The sequence below is a fragment of the Microcaecilia unicolor genome, chromosome 4 (assembly GCF_901765095.1).
Source record: "Microcaecilia unicolor chromosome 4, aMicUni1.1, whole genome shotgun sequence".
NCBI classification, from domain to species: Eukaryota; Metazoa; Chordata; class Amphibia; order Gymnophiona; family Siphonopidae; genus Microcaecilia; species Microcaecilia unicolor.
The window spans coordinates 181,230,828-181,255,667 of NC_044034.1; the positions used below are offsets into that span (position 1 = coordinate 181,230,828).

General features: G+C 41.1%; 1 protein-coding gene across 6 annotated transcripts in view; it reads left to right on the forward strand.

Moving 5' to 3' along the window:
- Positions 1 to 23,825, forward strand: part of LMO1 (LIM domain only 1) — a 241,986-nt gene extending 218,161 nt beyond the window's left edge. For 4 of the 6 annotated variants that reach the window (XM_030199502.1, XM_030199500.1, XM_030199506.1 and 1 more), the window contains exons 3-4: positions 13,644 to 13,769; positions 23,454 to 23,825. In XM_030199502.1, coding sequence (XP_030055362.1) covers positions 13,644 to 13,769; positions 23,454 to 23,559 — 232 coding nt within the window. In that variant the 3' untranslated portion in view covers positions 23,560 to 23,825. The remainder of the gene's footprint in view (positions 1 to 13,643; positions 13,770 to 23,453) is intronic. The other 2 variants (XM_030199504.1, XM_030199503.1) reach the window with 1 other exon arrangement.
- Positions 23,826 to 24,840: the final 1,015 nt, after the last annotated feature.

Sequence of the window (24,840 nt, forward strand, 5' to 3'; positions counted from 1 at the left end):
AATGATTAGTAGTAGTAACTTCCCGTAGTTGCTATTCTATAGGTTACACACTGAAATCCCAGAATGCACAATTGCAAGGGGTATATACATGGAAGGGGAATGTGCAATGGCTGCTAAGAAAGCAAATAGCATGTTAGAAATTAAGAAGGGAATGGAAAACAAAAATGAGAATATTATAATGCCTTTGCATCATTCCATGTTGCAGCCACACCTCAAATACTATGTGCAGTTCTGGTTACCACATCTAAAAAATGATATATCAAAATTAGGAATGGTACAAAGAAGGGTGACGAAAATGATAAAGGGGATGGGACAACTTCCTATGAGGAAGGGCTAAAGTGGCTTAGGGCTCTATGGCATGGAGAAGAGATGGTTGAGGGGAGATATGATAGAGGTAAATAAAATACTGAGTGGAGTGGAATGGGTAGTAGGTGTGAATCACTTGTTTACTCTTTCCAAAAATACTAGGACCAGGGGCCAATGAAGTTACTAAATTTAAAATCAACCAGAGATAATTTCTTCACTCAACATGTAATTAAACTCTTGAATTCATTGCCAGAGAATTTAATAGAAGCAGTTAGCTTAGCAGGCTTTAAAAAAGGATTAGACAATTTCCTTAAAAAAAAAAAAAAAAAGCCCAGAAGCCATAATTGAGATGGATTTGGGAAAATCCACTGTTTATGTCTAGGGTAGCATAAAATCTGTTTTACTGTTCTGGGATCTTGCCAGGTGCTTATGACCTGGATTGGTGACTGTTCGAAACAGGATATTGGGCTTGATGGATCCTTGATCTGTCCCAGTATGGCAATGCTTATATTCTTAAGCACTTATGCCATCTCAAAGGGTAGGCAATTAGGCATATGATTCTATGCCAGGTGTGCCTGTGTCTAATGTTAGGTGCATAGATGAGGACTTAAGCTAGTATTCTATAACATCTGTTCTGCATGGAACTGCAATTATAGAATTCACTCTCGAAGCACATCATCCCAGAACCTTAATTTCGGTGCCATTTCTTGAATTTCCCCCTATAGTGTCAGTGGGATTTGAACTCTGGCTTTCCTGGTTCTCAACCTCCTGCTCTAACCACTAGGCCGCTCTGCTCCATTCTAGAAGGCACTATTATGTTAAAATGTTGCTGTGGCACCTCCTGACTCAACTACCTGGCTGAGTCATGAACTATGACACATGGTTAAACAAGACATCCTAATACTATGGGCTTTTTACCAGCTGGCTAATGACTATTGCAGAATTACATGCCTGAGCTGATAATTCCACCAAAGTAATTATTTCAACAGTATAAGACCATTCCCAGAGGGTTTATTGCAATTATACAGTGCCTGATTATAAGTCATGCAAGTTAGTTTGCCATCCTTTTTGCAGTGATTGCAGAATCTTAAATCTGCTTGACTCAGCCCGAAATGCCAGGTATATGAAATGCTAGTCTTTGGGATAGCATAGTGGCTCAGAGGCAAATGCTGTATGCTTCTGTGCAGAAAGCTCACAGTTCCTAGGTAAGGTCTTCTATACCCCAGTAGCTGGATCTGCTGTAGTTGTCATGGCCTGTGGGGGAAGGGGGTTATGGTCCTTGTTAAGGGTAAAATATGATGGCCAGATTTAGACCCCATGGTACAGGATTCCATTAGGAGCTCTTCCTGGTGCATGACTTTCAGGGACTTTGCTGCAATGATTCCTTATCCTCCCACTGTCAATCTAGTGTGAACATATAGAGGCCTTTGGACCCTATACTAATGTCTGCTCCTCTCAATGGACAGCAAAGTGTAGAGTGGACTGAACCATTTTGTTAAGGTGCTCTCCTCAGGTAGTGACCATATTAGTACAACCCAGTGATTGGATTACAGGAGCTTCTGGTTAGCAATTGTGAAAGAATATCTGTCTTCAGTCTCTCAGAGAAGGCTTCAAGCCTGGAAAGGTAGTTACTCTCCTGTCTTCTAGGTCTGGAAGGGAGTAGCAAAAGGGAAGTTAGCCTCCTGCTCTGACTGTGGAGCTGGAGAGGGGCAGTCTCACTCATTTCCTATAGTAGATGAAGAGATCTTATCAAAATGTTCTGAGCTGGTTCTTCTGGCACCTGTGAAGTAATGGTTTCTTGAGAGGTACAGCAGTGGAGAGATTGGGTACTAGCCAGAAGGAGAAGGAAAGTAGAGGGCAAAAGGGAGTGAAGTGCAGAAAGATTTGAGCATTCATAGTAAGTTTACTAAAAACTCTGGTTCTTAAATAAGGGAACCCAACAAATATCTAGAGAAAATCTAAAACCCAAAAGAAGGAAAGGAGCATGTCCTAAAATACCTGAAGAAAGAATCAAGCCCCTGTTCTGAACATTTACAATTTTGTTACTATGCAAACTGTTTGCTTTTAGAGAGACTCTTTCTTCAATAAAGGCATATTTTGGAACATTTATCTTGTCTGAAGTATCTTGAACATCAATAGTACATCTTGGGCACATTGGAGTTCAAAATAGATTTTGTAGACAGTCTGTGGGACTTAGACTTGGACCCAAGTGAGCCCATGGTCTATAATGGTGTAGAGGTCCCCTACTAGAGGCATCAAATTTCTTTTCTGACTGAATGGTAAGGTACAATGAGAGGTTAGTGATGCATACACACCCTCATTTGGGAGAGCTCTTTAGAAAGCAAAGTGGGAACAAAATTCAGAGCCCTCATGCTCTGAGGATGGGTGGGGGAAGAATTATTGGGATCCAATGAGGGTTGCTGAGAGAAGAACCAGAATCTGATTGGCTGTGAAGAGGAGTTGGTCCCATTGGCTGTAGGAGATGACCAGGATTTGAATAAAAAGCTAGAAAACCAGTTGGAGTCGATGGAACAACTGCTAAGAGTTGTTGCTTCAAAGGCATTTGTAGGAGCTCATCTGTATCTGATTAAAGAAGATCTTACCAGTGGTGTGCACCTAGGATTTGCAGGTACTGACTTGGGGACAAGGGAGAGTTCCAATCCCCAGAAGTATCACAGAAGCTAGAGGGAGGAGAAGAAAAAAGAAACTCATAGTTTTTGGTGTGTGTAAATTTTGCCTGCTGTGGGTCTGACCAAGTTCAGAACCAGATTTCTCAAATATGTAATACTTTTTGCTTTGCATCGGATGTATATCGGGATCATCTGCACACAAAGGAATCCTGTTTAAAAGGAATGGATCTACAGAATCTTAGCAGAGATTGGGTGGTGAAGCCGGTAATTGGGAAGCAAAACTGCTGCTGGGTAGACTTCTACGGTCTACGCCCTGATTGTAACTGAATAGATATGGATGGGCTGGAGTGTAAATTTTAAGGGGCTTCAACGTTAGCTTCAGAACTTTTAGTACAAGAACAGTGCTGGACAGAATTTTATGATCTGTGCCCTGAGAAAGGCAAGGACAAATCAAACGGGTATACATATAAAGTATCACATACCATATAAAATGAGTTTAACTTGTTGGGCAGACTGGATGGACTGTTCAGGTCTTTATCTGCCATCATTTACTATGTTACTATGTACCAGTACATCTTTTTCTTTCTTGCTTCAAATTGTATTTTTGAACAGACCCATCTAGATATGTTTCCTGCTGAACTGTAACTTTTACTGACAACCACAGAAGCTTAGAGCCCCAAAAGACATTTGTTATGATACGCCTAGCCACCCGCATGAGCTTACCCTGCTGCCACATAGAAGGTCTATTCCTAGCATAGCTCAGATCCACCTGCACCTGCTGTTCATGCTCTACATTAGCACCCTCCTCGCACCGACTGGGTCACAACTGCTTCTGGGTGAGTCTCCGGCTATCAAATTATCCCAGTGATTTCTAGGTTACTGGAGGCCACATTCCCAGTGGTCCCACAGTTCCCAGAAACTTCTCACAGACCCAACACACAAACCACCAGGATTCTTTATCAGTTCAGACAACGAGGCAATAAACTGAAAATTGTTTACGGTCTTAACAATTGAACAATGAACAAAAAATATGCAATCATCAAACAATAACAGTGGTATAATTGATCCATATTTCAGTTACCTAACTAAATATTTGTTTACCTTCTAAAAAGTACCTGAGAAGATCAGGACCTATAGCTGCTCCCAAGTTATCAAATATAATTGTTTACATGGCCTTATCAAAGATCTGTCTCTCTCTTCTTCATGGAGCAAAAGTCAGTACTCTCCAGTCTCCAAGTAAAAATGAGCTCCTCCTGGGTCAATCAGAGTTCAAAACAAGAAAACGTGAAACATATACTGCTTCTTGCTTCCTGTTTGTGTGCTAAAACTAAAGAAAGAACATTCTTTGCTCTGTAATAGCTTTACAGCAGAGAAACTGCACCTGCTGGCCAAATAGGAGAAATACACTTCAAGACATAATTAATGAAGGAAAATATCCAATGCATTTTACAGGCTTAAAGCACATGGTTTCTTCACACCATTCTCATTTATAAAGAACCTAGGGAACATGGGAAAGTATGCAAATGTATTCTCAGATTTTACTAGCCAGGCAAAATGGGGCTACAATGGCTACCCAGGAGAGTGAGTATATGATTAATGCCATAATCTGCAATAAAGTAGATGCCCTAGAAAGAGCAGAAAATATAAGGAAGGATCTTTCCAAGCTTAAGGAATGGTCTAGAGCCTCGCAGTTAAAATTTAATGCTAAAAATGAAGGATCATGCATATGGGTAGCAAAATCCAAAGCCGAAATAGCCAAAATTGGGTGGCGGAGCAGGTGGGGGAAGAAAGGTTGGTGGTTGGGAGGCGAGGATAGTGGAGGGCAGACTTATACGGTCCGTGCCAGAGCCGGTGATGGGAAGCGGGACTGGTGGTTGGGAGGTGGGAAATACTGCTGGGCAGACTTGTACGGTCCGTGCCCTGAAAAAGGCAGGTACAAATCAAGGTAAGGTATACACATATGAGTTTATCTTGTTGGGCAGACTGGATGGACCATGTAGGTCTTTTTCTGCCGTCATCTACTATATTACTATGTATGTTATGTAACAGAACTGGGTTCGATTCCTACTGCAGGCATGGGCAGCTTGTGGCTCTGGGCAAGTCACTTAACCCTCCATTGCCCCAGGTACAAATAAGTGCCTGTATATAATATGTAAGCTGCATTGAACCTGCTATGAGTGGGAAAGTGCGGGGTACAAATGTAACAAAAAATAAAAATAAATAAAAATAACAGAAGGTGAGTTATGTGCACAAAACAAGTGGAATCTGGGCATGATCTTAAGGTGATGGCAAAAGCCAGAAGAGTGCTAAGATGCATAAGGAAAAGAATAGCCAGCAAGTAAAAGCAAGTGATTGCCTCTAAGACTTCATCTCATTATGTGGAGTACTGTATACAGTTGTGGAAAAGGCATCTTCAAAATGGTACAAACTGGATGGAATCTCGAGAGGCAGATGCTAAACAGAACAATGCTTTTCATCATGAAGCATAAAGGAACAGACTTAAATATACTTGTATATATCCCAGAGGAAAGATGAGAAAAGGGGAGAGAAAAGAGATTTAAATACCTCCAAGATACAAATGCAAGGAAACAGGCTAACAAGAGGCTCTAGAATTAGAGTTAAATGGGATAGACATAAATATTCCTCTGCAGATAAGGTGGTGAATACATGGAACAGCCTTGGGATACACAGAAATATTCCTTTAGAGATAGGGTGTTAGATTGGAGTAGCCTCCCAGTGGAGGTAGTGGAGAAAGAGTGGGACAACACAGAGGATGGGCAGACTGTATGGTCTGTACATGTGTGCCAAGATGCCATTATAGAATAAATAGAGTAAATCCAAAATTGCATGCCTACAAAATATCAGATATACAATCCTCAATCAAACAGAAATTTATGCAGGATGTCTATAAATATCAAAGTAATTACAGCTTCTTATTACACCAGAATGACAAGGCTGGAGCTACTACACATATCAAATTCACTCAGCAGCTGTCTCACACAATATATTAATGTAGAATAGATCAGTAGGTGGATGTCAGACCACTCACTCTTGTGTTATTGATAAAGTGGAATACAAAAATCACAAATATTTGCTAATTTAGGTATAGAACAATATCAAATTAAACTTCAGTAGACTAAGTTGTTATAAGCAGTTTAAGGTCATTTCACAAGAGTGATATTCACCATAAGATGAGGTAGAGGCATATTTAAAGAGAGGCTACCAAACTGTGCCATAAATCAGTGTTTCTTAAGTCTGGTCCTGCAGTACCCCTTGCCAATCAGGTTTTCAGGATATCCACAATGAATATGCATGAATGGAGGCAGTGTATACAAATCAAGTTCATGCATATTCATTGTGAATATCCTGAAAACCTGACTGGCTAGTGGTACTCCAGGACTGGACTTAGGGAACACTGCCATAAGCCATATAGAGAGACTGAAAGAGCTAAGTGTTCCCTCTTGAAAAAAGAACAGAAGTAGAAGATATGATACAAATGTGTAGCAAGCTTTCAGAAGGTTGTGTTTTCCGTTATAAGAAGTTACAGGGACAAGGGCTTTTGTATAAGAAGTTAGAGAGAGATTCAAAAGGAATATGAGAAGATACTACTATAGCAGGTGGCTCCTCTGCCTGCCAAGGCTACCTCCTGAAGGAGACCAGATGTGATACCTTCATGTGGCACAGGCTCACTTCAGTTTAGTTGTAGAGCCTGGTTTCCAAGTTCTGGAAATGGGATCAGCACTGTAGGATTCCTTCAGCCAGAGAAGCACACATGCCTCTGGTTCCCTTTCCATTTTCACTTTTGACAAATATCACACTCATTCCTTTCTCTTTTTCTTTTTTTTTATTATTTTATCTTTATACAATTTTTCAATACTCAATCAAGACAAACTCTGGATACAAAATTTTCCAAGGATAAGGGAGTAAATTCCAAAGATAAATGGACGAATTACTAATTACAAAAAAAAAAAAGGAAACCTTAGACCACTATAATGGGGATGGGATCCCAAGATCATTAACCTCAGAGTAAGGACTCATTTCCTTAGCTTACTGTACAGTATATCTTGAGCCCTTCACCCACCGGTAATTCTGTTATCGTTTTCATCTCCACCACCCCCCAAGGGAGATCATTAGTATCCACTACTCTTTCCGTGAAAAAAAAATACTTCCTTACATTTTTCCTGAGTCTACCCCCCTTCAACCTGAATTCACATCCTCTAGTTCTACCACCTTCCCGTCTCCAGAAAGGGTCTGTTTGTGGATTAATACCTTTCAAATATTTGATTGTCTGTCTGTATCATATCACCCGTTTCTCTTTTCCTCCAGGGTATAGTCTCTCCTTTGTGCATCTTGTAACACAAAGCCCATACCATTTTTGTAGCTTTTCTGTGCACCGCTTCAAGTCTTTTTACATCCTTATCAAGATATGGCCTCCAAAACTGAACACAATGCTCCAGATGGGGCCTCACCAATGACTTGCACAGGGGCATCAATACCTCCTTTCTTCTGCTGGTAGGGCCTCTCTCTATTCAGCCCAGCATCCTTTTGGCTACTGTCACCGCCTTGTGACATTGTTTCGCTGCCTTCAGATGCTTTATCACCCCAAGATCCCTCTCCCTGCCTGTGCATATCGAACTCTCACGGCCTAACGCATACGTCTCTTGTGGATTTCTACTCCCTAAGTTCATCACTTTGCACTTCTTTGCATTGAATTTTAATTGCCAATCATTAGACCATTCTTCTAGCTTCTGCAGGCCCTTTTTCATGTTTTGCACTCCCTCCAGGGTGTCCACTCTGTTATAAATCTTGGTATCATCAGTAAAAAGGCAAACTTTTACCTTCTAACACTTCAGCAATGTCACTCATAAATATATTGAACAGAATCAGCCCCAGCACCAATCCTTGAGGCACTTCACTACTCACCTTTCCTTCCTCCGAGTGAATTCCATTATCCGCCACCCTCTGGTGTCTGTCCATCAACCAGGTCCTAATCCAGTTCACCACTTCGGGTCTTACCTTCAGCCTGTCAAGTTTATTGAAGAGTCTCCTATGAGGAACCATGTCAAAGGCTTTGCTGAAATCTAAGTAGATTACATCTATCGCATGTCCTCGATCCAATTCTCTGGTCACCCAGTCAAAGAATTCAATGAGATTCGTTTGGCATGATTTACCTTTGGCATGCAAAACTATTCAAGGTTGTTAAAACACATGCGGACTGTGAAATATTGCAGGAAGACCTTAGGAAATTGGAAGACTGGGCATCCAAATGGCAGATGAAATTTAATGTGGACAAATACAAAGTGATGCACATTGGAAAGAATAATCTGAATCATAGTTACCTGATGCTAGATTCCACCTTGGGGGTCAGCACTCAAGAAAAAGATCTAAATGTCGTTGTAGATAATACGCTGAGATCTTCTGCTCAGTGTACGGCGACAGCCAAAAAAGCAAACATGATGATAGGAATTATTAGGAAAGGGATGGTGAATAAGACCGAAAATACTATAATGCCTCTGTATTGCTCCAAGTTGCGACTGCACCTTGAGTACTGCATTCAGTTCTGGTAACCGTATATCAAAAAAGATATAGCGGAATTAGAAAAGGTTCAAAGAAGAGCGACCAAAATGATAAAGGGGATGAGCTCCTCTCATATGCGGCGAGATTAAAGAGGTTAGGGCTCTTCAGCTTGAAAAAGAAATGGATGAGGGGAGATATGACTGAGGTCTACAAAATCCTGAGTGGTGTAAAACAAGTAGAAGTAAGTCGAGGTTTTTTACTCATTCCAAAAGTATAAAGACTAGAGGGTTACATTGAAATACTTTTAAAACAAATAGGAGGAAATATTTTTTCACTCAACGATGAGTTAAGCTCTGGAAGTCTTTGCTGGAGGAAGCGGTAACAGTGGTTAGCTTATCTGGGTTTTAAAAAGGTTTGGACAAGTTCCTGGAGGAAAAGTCCATAGTTTGCTATTGAGATAGACATGGGGAGGCAGCTGCTTGCCCCAGGATTGGAAGCATTAAATGTTGTTAATAATTGGGTTTCTGCCAGATACTTGTGACCTGGCTTGGTCACTGTTTGGAAACGGGATACTGAGCTAGATGGACCATTGGTCTGACCCAGTATGGCTACTCTTATGTTCTTAAGTCTCACCAAACACAATGATCAAGCATAAACTGCAGAGAATACATTTTTACTCATGTTTTTAAAACTTTAAATATAAAAGAGGAAATAAGGATATAATAAATCAGGGTACATGTACATATACCTAACAGTACCATTAGTCACTTGTATCTCGAATGTGATAAGAGGGTAATTTTATCAAATTGCCTCAGAAAAGCTGTAGAAAGTATGGCTAAAATGAATCCATGGACAATTATGCCCGCTTATAAAGTGTCAAGACTCCAACTAGTGATTTGCACTGGAGTGGAGGAGTAACCTATTGGTTAGAACAGCAGTCTTGACATCCAGAGGTGACTAGTTCAAATCCCACTGCTGCTCCTTGTGATCTTGGGCAAGTTATTTAACCCTCCATTACCTCGGGTACAAAATTAGATTGTGAGCCCTCCAGGGATAGAGAAATGCTCACGGGGTTTTTACTAAAGGTTAGCACAAGTTATCTGCAGCAGGGCCCATTTTATTTTTATGGGCCCCACTGCAGATAACTCAAGCTAATCTTTAGTAAGAGACCCCCCTCAGTATACCTGAACGTAATTCACCTTGAGCTACTATTGAAAAGGTGTGAGCAAAATCTAAATAAATAAACTACACACTGACCAAATCCCACCCAAACATGCCTACCCCAGGGACATATAAAACTATGAATGTTCTAGTCAATGCATGTACATTACTTTTGTGTGTGAGGTAACTATATAGAGAATGACGCAGGGACAAAATTTGTCTCCGCGAACTCTCCCTGTCCCCTCAAGCTTTGTTGGATCCCATCTGCACAAGCCTCGTTCTGATTTTATATTTAAATCATTTTATTAAAGTATAAAAACAAGCAATGTTCTGCATAACTGTCATTTTATAAATCACAAACAATACAGAACAAGGGTCAACAAAATCCCTGATTCCCCTTACAAATAGCCCCTCCACTATCAGGAAAACTGAAAAAGCCAAATTACTACAGAATGCTACATAGAAAATTTATGCTTACAGAATACCTCGGTCTCACACACACACTCACACAGAACACAAATGCCAAATACATAATAGCTGATCAAAAAATTATAAACATATATTACCCAAAAACCACAAGAAGCCACAACACAGAAATAGAAAGATATGCATTTCCTCCTATACGGTGCAAAATATAAAGATCACACATGCCAGAGATGGTGTTAGGGGGGTGCAAGTAGGACATCTGCTCCCTGGCCAGAGAGAGCCCTAAGCATATCCCTATCCACCTATGTCCAGCATCACTCCTCTGTGTTCCTAAGCCCCCCCCCCCCCCCCCCACACACACACACACACAAGTCCAGCATCTCCTCCTGCGTCCCTATTCTCCCCAATGTCTAGCATCTTCCCTCCGTGTCCCTCCCATGTATGGCATTACCATTCTGTGTCCCCCTTCCCCTCCTTTCCCTGCAGGTCCAGCACTCTCTCCCTTCCCTCCAGCCCTACCCTCCCCCATGAGTGCAGTGCCTCTCTCTCCCTTCCCTCCACCCAGCTCACCCTTCCCCCAATGGTTCAGTGCCTTTATCCCTTCTCTCCATCTCCTCCTTCGGGTCCAGCAGCTCCCTCCCTTTTCGTGGGTCCATTCCAGCAACCCCTTTCCCACGCTTCCAGTGCCCCTTCTCTGTGGGTCCCTATAACCAGTCCCTGCAAATGACACACTAATTACAATTTATAGCAAATTACTACTCTACCTATGAAAAGTTATTCTGTTTATTATACTTCCTCTGTGTGTACATTCATATGCTGCACAAACTGTCAAGTTTGAAAATATAAGTGGGATCAAATAAAAATGGTACCCGCAAAAAAGAACAAGAATGTTGAAGAAGTAGCTCACAGGTTTCGTTGCTTTGTTTTGAAGCTCCCTGTTCCCGCAATCAGGTATCTGAACTCTCCCTCCCTTCCTTCAGGTCTGGCCGACTATCTCTCCTGTTTCCAGCAGTGAGCCATGGCGCGGGCAGCACTGAAGATAGCTGCTTCTAGTTGCCATGGTCCATCTCGCTTCTTCGTCCCACTCACTGGAAGTTGAAAAGATGGAATGAAGCAGCAACGGGACCAGGGTAGCCGAAAGCAGCTGTCTTGAGTGCTGTCCATGCCATGGCTCACTGCTGGAAACAGGGAGGAGAGAAAGTTGGCCGGACCTGAAGGAAGGGAGGGAGATCTCAGCTGCCTGACTGCGGAGATGGAGAGCAGGGAGTACAGGGAGCCTGAGGAAGCAAAAAACTGCCTGGCTGGCCACTATTGTTGAGGAGGGGGCTGAGAGAGAAATGGGGGGCCTAGGCCCCCGAGGTCCCCTGCAGGTACACCACTGGAACAAGCCACAGGGGAGGAGGAGGACAATGATGCCGAGAAGGGACCTGATCCCAAAGTTTGGAAGCCGGTTGTTAGTTTAACAACAGAATCCCAAAAGTTTTTAAAAATTAACAAATGGCTCATGTGAGCTAGCTCCAGCACACCGCTGCCTGACTATATAAGTTAGAGCTACTGTGAGAGGGAGGGAGGGAGGGAGGGAGGAAGGCAGGCACGGAGCTGCCAGCAATGTTAATTGCAACTTTTTTTTTTTACCGCTGGAGCAAAACTTTTTACTGTTCCCACAGGGTGGTAAAAAGTGTTGCTCCTGCATTCACTGTAAACGGCCAGATTTTTTCTTTTATCGCGGATTACTGCAGTTTACTGCAGATCCCCATCCTCGTGTCATTCTCTATAACTATATAAGAAGCATATTGTGTACACTGTGATATACATGCAAAAATGGTTTTATAAAATCACCCTCTAATTGAATAACCAAATCCAACTAGAATAACAGTATTTCCTTTGCTTGCTATTATTTAAGAGAGGCTTAAAGACTCTTGCATAAACTCAAGCCAAACCGAAACCTTTGACATAGTCTCTGCTTAAATTTGGTTGAAAAATTTCTTTTGAACTTTGATTTCCCATGTGAATATGTGTACTTAAACGTAGGCGTCTTTTTACCGCACGGTATTGGCGGTAAACTCCAAGACACCCATAGATAGCTGCTGTGTCCTGTCCCAACTTATCTCTGTTCCATGTTTTCTGCTATTCAGAGTCTAAACAACCCAGAATTTCTGCAACAGTCTATTAGTAAAATAATACCTGGGACTTGATAAGGTTTCTTATCTTTACATTAACATTTGCACTTCAAAAGGCTTTTACCACTTATCACCAAATCGTACTGCCAATCTCTTGTAGAACTAATCTCAGTTGAATGATTGCTACTCGTAGCAAGATAGCTGGGGCATAAAAGCACCCAAAATTGTAAAATGAAAGAATGAGTGAGGTCTCAACTTTCTGCCTATGAAGTTACTATCAAAGGTCACCAAAAGAGCTAATAGCTACCATTTTGTGACTGAATTGTCTGAGGCTTTTTTCCTCCACTAAAAAGTTCTTTTAAAATGTATTTAATAATTAACCACAATATTTTGGAATATCACCTGTACAGCATGCTTTATTTGGATTTTTGCTCATACCTTATTCAGTAGTGGGGAGTTTGATTTTGATTGCCATAAAAGCACCCCCAATATCGAGCAAGCTCCTTTGTGTCCAGGGAGGAGTAATTTTTATTATGTGTGACACCCCAATCATTTTGAAATGTTGGCACCTATGGCTGAGGCAACCTCCTCCTATACTGTACTGTCCTGTCTTTGTCAGTATCTGGAAGCAATCAGCTTGCCACACTTCCAAAGTTGTCCACTTCTGTTTCACTCCTATGACTTTCTCCTAGAAAAAACACCCCTTCCCCACTCTTTCTCTGTGTCTTTCCCTGCTGCATCTAGTCTCTACAACCAGCTCCCACAGAGATTTTCATGCTCCAACTGACTTATCAATCTTCTGGACCAGCAAACAATCTGTCCAATCACTTCTTGATTTTCTTCCAGCAATTGGGATGGTTGATTAGCCAAAGGCTGAGAAAGCCAGTTGTTGGCTCTGGTAAGACTGGCAAAGGGTAACCACCCTAGGCAATGAAATTTTCTCTGGCAGACAGGAAAATCCCTGCTTCTCTGCTGATAAGGACAAAGAATCCAGTTATGCAATTCATCATAACTTTATATGCAGCTCTATAATATCTGGACTTAAGGGCAGCAGGCTTGAGTTTGAATGCTTCCTATTCCACAGGCAGGAACTCTGAGATTCCTGTCTAAAAAAAAGCCATAGTCCCCCCTTTCAGTCCACATTTAAGAAGCGAGCCCTTTGGGGTAGGGACACAACTTTGTTCCAGTGACACTACCATTATCAGAAAGCAAGTGGATATACTATAGATGAACTAAAATTCATGCATATTTGCTTTAGATCGTGCATCTTTTTTCTTATCCATGATACTAATCAATGCTGCACTATACGCCTCCTTTTTTTTTTCTTTTTAATTTTATTCCTTCTCTCCTCCATCACATGGGTCAGGAAACTAGCTTTGGCAGCTTCTTTTCCAGAAATACAGTAGTTGATATTGTTAATTACATTTAATTAGTCTTTCAGCATTTAATTAAAATTGTTTCTAATGAATATGCTTTTTGGCAGGCTCTTTGGTACCACTGGGAATTGTGCCGCCTGCAGTAAGCTGATCCCTGCCTTTGAGATGGTGATGAGGGCCAGAGACAATGTTTACCATTTGGACTGCTTTGCCTGCCAGCTCTGCAACCAGAGGTGAGACCACAAGAGGGGCATTACAAATCACAAACCCAAACCTAGATTTGCTCGTTCCAGAAGAGGGGAACATGAATGGTACATGTTTGAGACCTAAATAAGTGAAACAGAAAAGCAGCTGAGCTAGCTTCTTTTCCTGTAAGCAGTTTTCATGCAAAGTAACTGGTGCAGAACTGATTCACAAGAGGAGTGGAAGTATGTTAGCTACTATTCTGTAGTTATTCGGTTTTTAATAGCATTTTGGAGTGGCACTGCAGCATCTTCTGCTTCCAGCTCAATTAAAACTGGCCTCTGCTGAGGCTATGCAATCACCGTCCTTCACTTGCAATTTACTGCTATTAAATATCTATATAGTGCTACAGCATATACATGGTGCTTTAGAGACCCTGATGAGACAAATCTGCTCAATGGAGCTTAGTCTACAATCAACAAATGAGGACAGATGGAGATTGAGGTCATAGATAGCAAGAAGGAAATGGAAATCCTGAAGTATAGTCAAGCCAGCATTCTCTCCCTTTTTTCCAGTATTGTTTTTCCTTTCTGAACACCTCCCTCTACCTACCAAGGCCAGCCACAGCAATTAGGATATGTACACTGCTACACCCTATTGAAAACATGTTTAACAGGTGCTGGTCCAACAGTGACAACTAGTAGCCAACGTCAAGGGCTTCTGATCTACTGCGATGGGTGGGCAACTGTAAATATTGCCCCTGCATCGTACTCGGATCTACTAGAAAGACATTAACTCGTGGGAGGGTGGGGTGCATTCAGGGATTGGTTTGGAGTAGTGTGGTGAGGAATTGGGTGTTGGAGGGAGGGGGTCAGGAGCCTTTGCTTGAAAGAGCCATGGCCATGCTACCAGACTGCCAGTAGCACAGCTGCACTTATTGTCCAGCTGCAGAGGAGACAATAAGTGCAGCTGTGCTATAGTTGTAAGAGCTAGCATGCACTACTGCAGGACACTTTACCTGTCACCAACATCCACATCTTTGCTCCGCTTCAGTCACACTAACCATGGTAAGCAGCTAGTATAGGATTTTTGACTCACCAGCTGTTTTTAACATGTAAGCGTGGTCTCTAAAGCACAGTAAAACCTGCAGTAACTGCTTAACACAGCTTAGTAAAAGGGTTCCTAAGTTTCTTAAACTATACTTATAGAGAACTTTTCAAAAGAATAAATTTTCCATTGACTGGAACCTGGGCAGTTCTAGTGCAATGATTTTCTGTAAATATAAGATTGCCTCACTTCTCTAAATCTAGTAAGGTAAAATGTTTAGCGTTAATAGGACAAGATTTATTATCTTTTGCTATTTAGGTGCCTTAAGTCTGTTTCTTGAGACCTCTAGTGGTTAGATGGTCTCTGGACAGATCATCTTCTGTCATTTGTGGTTAGGTCGGCTGTTTTTTTTTTTTCCAGATTGAAGTACTAAATATCAGTATGGTTTCATTTGTAGTATAACAAGGATCTTGTTATGACTACTTAAAATGAAATCTTTGCTGTGGGAATACTAAGACCTGTGCAGGACAATATTATTGCCCTAAATCAGTCAAATTTTAAGAAAAACTAAATTCCCAAAATTTTGAGAAAAATTCAGTCATTCTTAGTAGCCCTTATCACAAGACTCAGTTCACATTCATGTAAAAAAGAAACAGACTGTTTTATGCTGAAAATGTTGAGCTTGAACATCATTAACTCATGGGCGAATGCATTTCAACTAAAACTCAACACAGAAAAAACACACTGTCTCATCCTCTCATCCCAATACAACACGAACAAACCCATCAACTTAAATCCCAGATTACACCCTCCCTATCTCAGACAGCCTGAAAATTCTCGGAGTTACAATCGACCGAAACCTCACGCTAGGGAGCCAAGTGAAATCTACAACAAAGAAAATGTTCTACTCAATGTGGAAACTCAAACGCGTGAAACCTTTCCTCCCGAGGGAAACATTTCGCAACCTGATACAATCCATGGTACTAAGCCATGTAGACTACTACAATGGAATCTATGCGGGATGCAAAGATCAAATCATAAAGAAACTTCAAACTGCTCAAAACACAGCAGCTAGGCTTATATTTGGAAAAACGCGATTCGAACCCCTCTGAGAAAAACTGCACTGGCTCCCAATCAAAGAACAAATCGCATTCAAAATCTGCACCATGGTTCATAAAATTATCTGCGGCGAAGCCCCGGGATACATGACAGACCTCATAGACCTAGGCATACCCTACCGACCCAACTTAAATGCCCGAACACTGCAACACAAAGAAACCAAAGCTCGTATTGGTCATAAATTAACTCTTCCCCTCTATGATTCCCTAATGTGTCTGTTACACATGAACTTTATTCTACCACTACAACACTTTGTATTTGTTCATACTGGAATTGGCGATCGCCTATACGGTACTATGTAAGCCATATTGAGCCTGCAATTAGGTGGGAAAATGTGGGATACAAATGTAACAAATAAGTAAAAAAATAAATAAATTTTACAGAATTACAAATCAAGATTAGCTATAACTGACAAATCGGGCAAATTTTACTTTCGTGTGTATACACAGACAGGGATATTAATCCCAAGACTGTTGAGGTTAAGAGAGATAGTATTATACTCCTGCACATTCACAGTGACTATTTATAGCACTAGGTAGCATAACTAGATATAGTCTGAGGTGTTCCCTATAGCAGTGAAAGAAGGCAGATGTTCAGGGCAAGAACACCATGGTTTGGCCAACGAGGCAGACTGCAGAACAAACATTACTAATACATCCAGGCAAGAGAAATCCAGAACTCAGCTAAAGTCAGGACAGGCAGAGCAGGTTCGTATGCAGAAGGGAAGGGAAGGGGAAAAACCACCAAAGTGGAGGAACAAAAAGAACCTTACAAAGTGTATAGAACAGTGGAACACTAAGGTCAATGGATGAGTCTTCAGCACTAAAACTCTCATCATCTTGATGAATTCACAAAATAGTTTATTGAAGAATAGCTTAAGGCACGGGTCAGATTCCAAAGATCAGTCAAAGTATAGCTCTCGGGAACTATTTATGTGAGACCTATCTAAAGGCAAGGTAGAATGGGAACACAGTTAATATAGGTGTAGGGTGTCAATCATGACAGATACGTTCCTAAGAGTCAGTCAAGCCAGGGTACATTCTCAGAGGGCCAACCAGAGTAATCCACATCAGGCTGTGACTAGGTGTAGTATAAAGCAGTGTTTTCCAAATTGATGCCTCCAATATTCATGGCAGTAGGCACCCCCTTGCCAGACAGGTGCTTAGGATTTCCACAATTAATATGCATGAAAAAGATTTACAAATAATGGAGGCAGTGTATGTAAATCAAATGTGTGTATATTCATTATGAATATTCTGAAAACTTGACTGGCAAGGGGAATTCCAGGACTGATTTGGGAAATACTGATATAAAGGACAGGAAGAGGACACAGCTCACTCCTTATGCAAGATGAGCCTCCTAGGGAGTAAAACCCCTAAGACAACTTGAAAATATATTAACCATGCACTTGCCAGAGTAGTCTAATGACATGAATATTGGAGGCATCTAACCAGAACTTTTTAGACCCACACCCTTTCCAATGAACTAGATATTGAAGTTTGTCCCCCAAGTATCAAATCTACAATACTTTGAATTTCATACTCGGGTCTCCCAGCAATCATAACAGATCCTGGAGGGACGACCCTCTCACTGACTTTTCTACTGGTTTGACCAGGGTACATGGAATACATTGTATACATGGAGGGAACAAAGTACCATAAGGAATATAGAAGGAAGTCCCAATGTTTACTGCACTATGTAGGGCCAATGTATTTGAGGCCAAACTTGGTAGAAGGCATTTTGAGCTGATTGTCCCTTACTTTTGTGTTTGGGACCTTCATTGTGGTGTCTGTCCACTAGCTGTTTCTCAGCTTCGTTCTTGCATAAAACAGCTATGAATTCTGCATATGCAGATGGCAGACACTTAATCAGAGTAATGGCTACCTGAGATTCCCTACGTATATTGGTAAAGGATGCTTGAGTCTTGCCACCTAGGTAGACCTTTCTAAAACCATTTAGAGATTGGTTCCACTTTCCATTGACAGTTTTGGACAAAATGTCCCTCCCTTCAGTATGAGCTCCACTGCCAAATAACAAAATCTTTCCTTTGAGGATAGCTCAATAGACCCAATTTGCATGGGTTCTTAACAGTGACTGAAGAGGCCTTGACATGAGGTGGAGCTGTGGAAGTGATCCAGGTGGGTTCACAGTGCATGGTTAGTTCAGCCTTCCATTCCTACTGTCTATGGCTTATTTTGAATGGTCAGCTAGATCAGGCCATCTAAAGCAGTTGGGAGTTTGACTAATTTAGGATAATCTCTTGCTGTCAGCCTTTGCTTAAATTCATGCATCTGAACCCATGAATTCCACTTTGAATAAGGGTGCTAATGCCTAAAATCTACAGCCTACTGTTGAACAGAGTGCTTCCCCTGGCAAAGGGCACATAAGGTGGCCTCAGTTGAGGCCCTCCTATCGGAGTTGTCATAAAGAACAGCCATTGTCTGACATGCAGGCCTGAGCTCTTGATTTACTTGAACAAGGGGACCAAGAAGTCTCCACTCAACTTAGTTTTCAGAGGGACAAAACCCTCTGACATGCAGGCCTATAGGATAGGAGTTCAGTCTCACAAGATAATAATTTACAATATTCACAAAGGCACAGAAGTTATTCTGGTCCCCCGAAGAGCAGTCAGGAAAATGCACCTTGGTACCCTGCATCATGATTCGATTTGAATCCACATGTATTGACGCAGTACTGGATTCCAAAGGTTGCTGTCGAACCAAAGATAAAAACCACTGTTTTTCTACAGGTCTGCAATTGCCTGTGCCATATGGCCAATCATATGAGAATCAGCTGTGGAGGGAGGACTGGTAGTAGACCCTATAGGTGGCAGGCATGGGAGCAGAGCATCTTGATCAATGTTGGCCCTCGGTTAATATTGCAGCCCAGTCAAATGCCACCAAAAGCACCAAGGGCCCTGCAGCATCCAGTTTCTTGTGTGTGTGTGTGTGTGTGTGTGTGTGTGTGTGTGTGTTTAATCTTTAAATGTTTATTAAATATTATTATATATCAAGAAACAAACTTGAATAGAAATTTTCCAATACTAAGCAAGTACAATATAGTAAAATTGTAATTGCCAATCGGTATACAAGAAATTACAGACCTCAATATGGGGGGATCCTAGAATAGAAAAATAACAGAGATTACTATTAAGGAAATAAAAATAAAAGAACTCTGAACTTGGCCAAAAATAATAACTAACGTCTCTATATCTCACACCTGTATGGTGTTTTACCCCTATGCCAGATTTCTTATTCTGTAAGATGTTTTGCAGTTGAGATGGTTCATAGAAAATATAAGAAGCCTCACACAGCTGAATCTTGCATTTACAAGGCATTCTAAGGAAAAATGTTGCTCCCAGGGCTAGGGTCTCCTGCTTCAATGCAAGAAACTGTTTCCTATGATCCTGGTTTTTGTTTTTTTTTAACAGACGTCGTCAGAAACAATTCTGACCTTATGGCTTAGAAAATCCACATTTTTGAAAGTGAAAATGCAAGCACTTAAATGAATCTTTATCCTGGAAAACAAATGATACCAACAAAGTTGCTGTTTCAGTCACAAATTCTCCAGAAGTTTCTAACGAGTCTGAAACATCAAGCGAGATTGCTTCATTTGTAAAGTTCTCCTTTGTTATTTTCCAAGAGGCAAAATGTAGTAAATATTATTCAATGGAGGCATAGTCTCAACCAGAAATTACAAAACATCCTTTAAATACTTATGAAAGATGTTCCTAGGAGCCATAGAAAAAAACTCAAAAAAATTCAATATATACAAGTTTAGTGCTCTAGCTTTGTTCTCCACAAGTTCCAATCTATGGTATACAGCCATTTTGTTCACCAACAGAGAAGATTGTATACCTTTTAACAGCTTGAATCTCCTGGTCCATCGAAAAAACTTTTTCTTTAAGGGTGTTGGTTTCAGATTGCCAGCTGTGCATTTGTCAACAATTGAGAAGCAAATTCTGCAAATATTCCATTTTGGTTGAGCACATAGCAGGCAGAAAATAAATCCGGAAGCAGGTTAAGATCAGGGTAAGCAGACCAGGTTTGTATGCAGAAAACAGGCAGCAGAAGTAGTTTTGTTAAGCATTCAGAAGCTCTCAAGTCAGGCCTATCAAAAGGCAAGGTAGAATGGGAACTCTGAGGTTAATATAGCTTTAAGGAACCACTTAAACCAGAGTGGATTCTCAATGGGCCAACTGGGGTAGCTTACATCATCAGACTTGTAACTAGGAGCAGTATAAGGAACAGTAAAAGACACAACTGTTCCTTGTGGAAGGGAAACATACTTGGGAGTATGTGGCATAAATGTACACATTTCACATACCTTATTGGAGATAAGTACCTAAGTTTCCTAGTTTTTGTCACTATGGTCTTTCTCCTGATATCTACTGTTTTACTGTAAGGGTAATTGGGCTATTTACTCTACCCAGCTATTTTGTCCACACAGCAAGAATATATCCCAGCTGCCAGTCACAGAACAGGACCACTTGTAAAATGTTGTCTTGTGTACAAAATCCCCACACTTCGGTTACACCCCCTCTCTCTCACAGTACCTTAGTAAATGATAGACCAGTATGGCCCAGTTAAGATTAATTCTACCTGATATTCAGCCTGCAATGGTAAACAGCATCTGAGCCCCTCACAGCCATAGGCTAGACGGACCCCTGATATTCAATTGTGGGGCATATGTGGCTCCCGGCATTGAATATCCAGGCCTCAGCAGTCATTTCACTGCATAAAGTTAGGACAACCTTTTTTTCTGAAATATTTTCAACTTTGTATTTAATACTAAATAGACCCACTGCAAGTTGATCTCCCAATAATAAAATTCCTGGCAAAGAGTTAGAAAAAAACCCCTAGGATGAGAGGGAAAATTTTTTTTTCCTCTTTTCCTGCTACCCGGAGAGAGGTTGAGATAGCAGCATGCTGGAGTCTTGGATCTTCCGTGGGGTGGACCAAATCAGCTGAGGGGGGTCAAAGAAAGAGCAATGATTTTTCATCTGTGGCAGAGAGGTGCAATTGGAAAGGGTGATTCTTTGTCTGAAATTCTGCTTCTGAAGGGTCTGCACTTGGAATCAGGATCCTAGCAGTCTCATGCAGGGTTGGGAAATTTAAATGAAGACTCGTGGGGTTAATCCTCTTACATCCAGAGGCTCAGAGATTCTGTGAGAGATGTGACTGGGAAAAGTTGGGAAAGTAACTATTCAGAATTTCCCTTTTGGATCAAGGAGCCCTGGGAGTGTGGAAATGTGGTGATGTATCTTGTGGACCAAAGGAAAGATTTCTTGGATGTGAGAAGCAGAAAAAGCTTTGAGACTTGTAGGTCAAAGGTGTTAGTCTTTATTCAGGCTTTCAGTCAAGAACTGTCTAGCATCTGGAGCAGGAATAATTCTGGAAGCTAGACAAAAATCCCAAGATGAGGAGACAAAGTTCACGTGTTCCAATTTTTTTTTGTCTATAGTTTTGTCTGTGAAGACAACTTGATCCTTCCCCTGGAATCTAGTCGCCTAGGTAGATCTTCTTAACACCATTTAGGGATTGGTTCCACTTTTCATGGACAGTTTTAGACAAAATGTCCCTCCCCTACCCCCCAGTATATACAAACTCCCATTGCCAAATAACAAAGTCTTTCCTTTGGGAAAAAGCTTAGTAGACCAAATTTGCATGGGTTATTTCTTAACAGTGACTCCAGAGGCCTTGACATGGGGTGGAGCTGTGGTAGTGATCCAGGTGAATTCACAGTGCCTGGTTTGTGCTCCTTTGGGGGTTTTATTTTTCTCTTTTTTAAATTCATTTACTATTTGTCTCCTTAGAGTCTGTAAGGCCATCCAGGCATCTGACACTTTTCCAGGAAAAATTATTTCTTGATGCTATTAGTGAACCTTTCACTGGAAGGGAAGCTGTAGAATTAGGGGTCAGGATGTGAGAGTCCAGGGGAGAAAAGGATTGCCTATTATGCACCATACATACCTTTTAGATATTTATCCTTTTGTGACCCTTGTTGCCATATGGGAACTGAAATAAGCATTTATGGGCACGGAAATATGAGCACAGAAGGGTTAAATGTGTCTATCATGTCTCCCATATCTCCTCTGCTATACATATTTAGGTTTTTCTGTTGCATCACTATGAATTTTGGTGCAAACACCACACCATTTTGGTTACATTTCTTTGAACCACACCTCTAGCCTAAATTGACACTTTCTGAGAGATTCCACAAATGAACACACCATAGGGAGTCTGTGCATCTCCACTGGGCTGCATAAGGAACTGAGGACATATATGTTCTGGACTGATCCACTGGCTGGATGAGCACTTTCAGGACCAGTCCTAGTGACTGGAAAAAGTGGCAGCTTGAAGCAAGGCAAGACTTCAGCCTGCTTGCTCACTGTGCAACCAGTTGTAGATAAAGGAGGTAGTTAGAAAAGACCCCCTTATGGGCTTCACATTCAAAGAAAAAAAACAGAAGAAGCTGACTTAGTGGAGGTGTCTGAGGTGCCTTCAGACTGTTCCATTACATTGTATGTTTAGACTTTGCAGAGAAAAAGATAGCCTACCCCATCAGTTCTCATCCGGTTAGTCCAAGAGATCCTGGAGGAGGAAAGAGATAAGCACATGAAAGGTCTCTGCACTGGAAGATCAATATCGGAAAAACTTGCCAAGCGGGCAAGATAACAACTAAACTTCTTTTGAAGAACTTTCAACTGAATATTTGTCTAAATCCAGCCGGTCAAAATTAGACATGAGTATACAGCGTCTTCCTCCACCACTAAGCCAGGATCCCTTATCCTTCCCTCTAGAGTATATTTTAATTTGCATTAGTTATAAAAAGCTCAACTCCTTTTCGTCCCTTCTACTAGACTGTGAAAATGGTATAAATATCCCACTAGCAACCTTCTTTCCCCACCCCCATCCTAGTATCAGAGTGGTCTGGTCAAAATTTATATGGCAGGAAAACAGAAGAACAGTAAACCTTGTAAACACACAGACGAATCAGTCACAACAAGGGTGACACAAGAAAGGGCAGCAGACGATGTCCAAATTAGCGCCTTTATTATAACATCCACACTTATGTTTATTTGTTCATTTATGTATTTATGCTGTGTCAAATGTAAAACCATCTTTTATATATATTTTACTTATATTTATATTGATTTTAATCTGTATATATGCGTTTGTAGACTCCTGAAGAAGGCCTTTGTGAGCCGAAACATGACTCGTGTCGTCCTGGATGTTTTAAAGGCTTTAGTTTGGACATCGTCTGCTGCCCTTTCTTTTGTCACCCTTGTTGTGACTGATTCAAAATTTACATGGACCATAAGGAGGGGGGCATTTTAAATATCTCCCTCCCCTTTTTTTGGCAAATAGTACCATTTCAATTCTATACTAAAGTTACCATCAGTCTACCTGCAGAAGTTTTCTGAAGTCCTCAATTTATGATAAATCTTGCCACCAGAAATTAATTTTTTTTTCAAGTTTTTTTTTCTACAAATGTGATTTCAAGTTTCCTTGCCATTCATTAAATAGCATAACTTTTCTTGCTTCCCTCACCCTTTCCCCTTACAGATTTTGCGTGGGAGACAAGTTTTTCCTGAAGAACAACATGATCTTGTGTCAGATGGATTATGAGGAGGGACAGCTGAATGGGAGCTTTGAGCCCCAGGTTCAATAACACAATTCCCTGCTTTCCCAAACCACAGGGGGATGGATGTTCTGCCACAGGAACAGTGAGGAGCGTCTGTTGGCTTGCCTGCAATATTTTTTTAATTCCTGGTCCAGAGAGGGCTATAATACATTGTAGTACTTTCCCCTCTGACACAAAGCAGATCCGAGTTTAGATGTGCAGCTGTGCCTGCTTAACTGAGCACTGCATTCGCCTGTATGTTTGTGAGGTTTTTGGGGGGGAGGGGGAAGGGGAGGGCTCTGTACAGTCTGTTTTCTGTATATAAAACTGGAACATTTATTTTATGAAAATGTAATGCAATTTTATTACTGGTGTGAATTAAACAAATTATGAATGTTTCCTGCTATTGAAAGTTTGAATGTAGCCCACTGCATCTTTCTGGCACAAAGTGGAATATTAAGTGCCAAGAAGCGTTATTATAAGCTGTGTTAATTTTAAGTGTGTAGGGGTGGGAGGCTAGTCACTTTTTATTCTTTCCAATGCAACCAATGTTGGGAAAAAAATTATGCATAAGGGGTCAAGAATGTCTATGTCCAGAGGCAAAATAGTTTTCTGAAAATTCAATGGAACAGGATTTTATTTAGTGTAAGGGGGATGGGGGACGGTGACCAGACACATCAGGTTTTGAAAATGGGCCTGATCTGACTTTGGGTTTCAGAGAAATAAACTCATCAAAATATAATGGCCCAATGAATTTCTATGGGAGAAACAGTTCCAGCTTCTGAAGCATAAAAACTGATAGTGAAACAGCAATGAGGAAATTGCCCCTTTCAAACTGCCTATCCCATCTTCTCTCCTGGTCAGATATACATGGAGGCAATACTTGCCTGATATGCAAAAACAGAAGAATTGAAAATAATTCCACAAAGATGCTTAGCATGCTTTTCCCAAAAACAAAATCAGAAACCAGCAGCAAGGGCCCACATGATTGGGATAAACAGCAGTCCTTTATTTGCTAGTTTGTTCATAGACTCATCGGGGGTCTAGTAGGGGCTCACACACTAATGGCCTTGTGCTAATGGGAAAATAAGAGTGTGGCCATTAATAGGAAAAAAAAATCTGAAATTTGGCTATTTTACCCATGGTAAAAATGGTCATAGTGTGTGGGAATGACCCATGTAAGGATGCATTAAGGCCAATTTTTACTGCAGTTTGATTAAAGGGCCCCTAAGTTTGAGAGTAGAATTTACACTAAAGGAAATAAAATACATATCTGATTCACTAAGAGACAGCCTATTAATACAGTTTATCAACACACTTAGGAATATG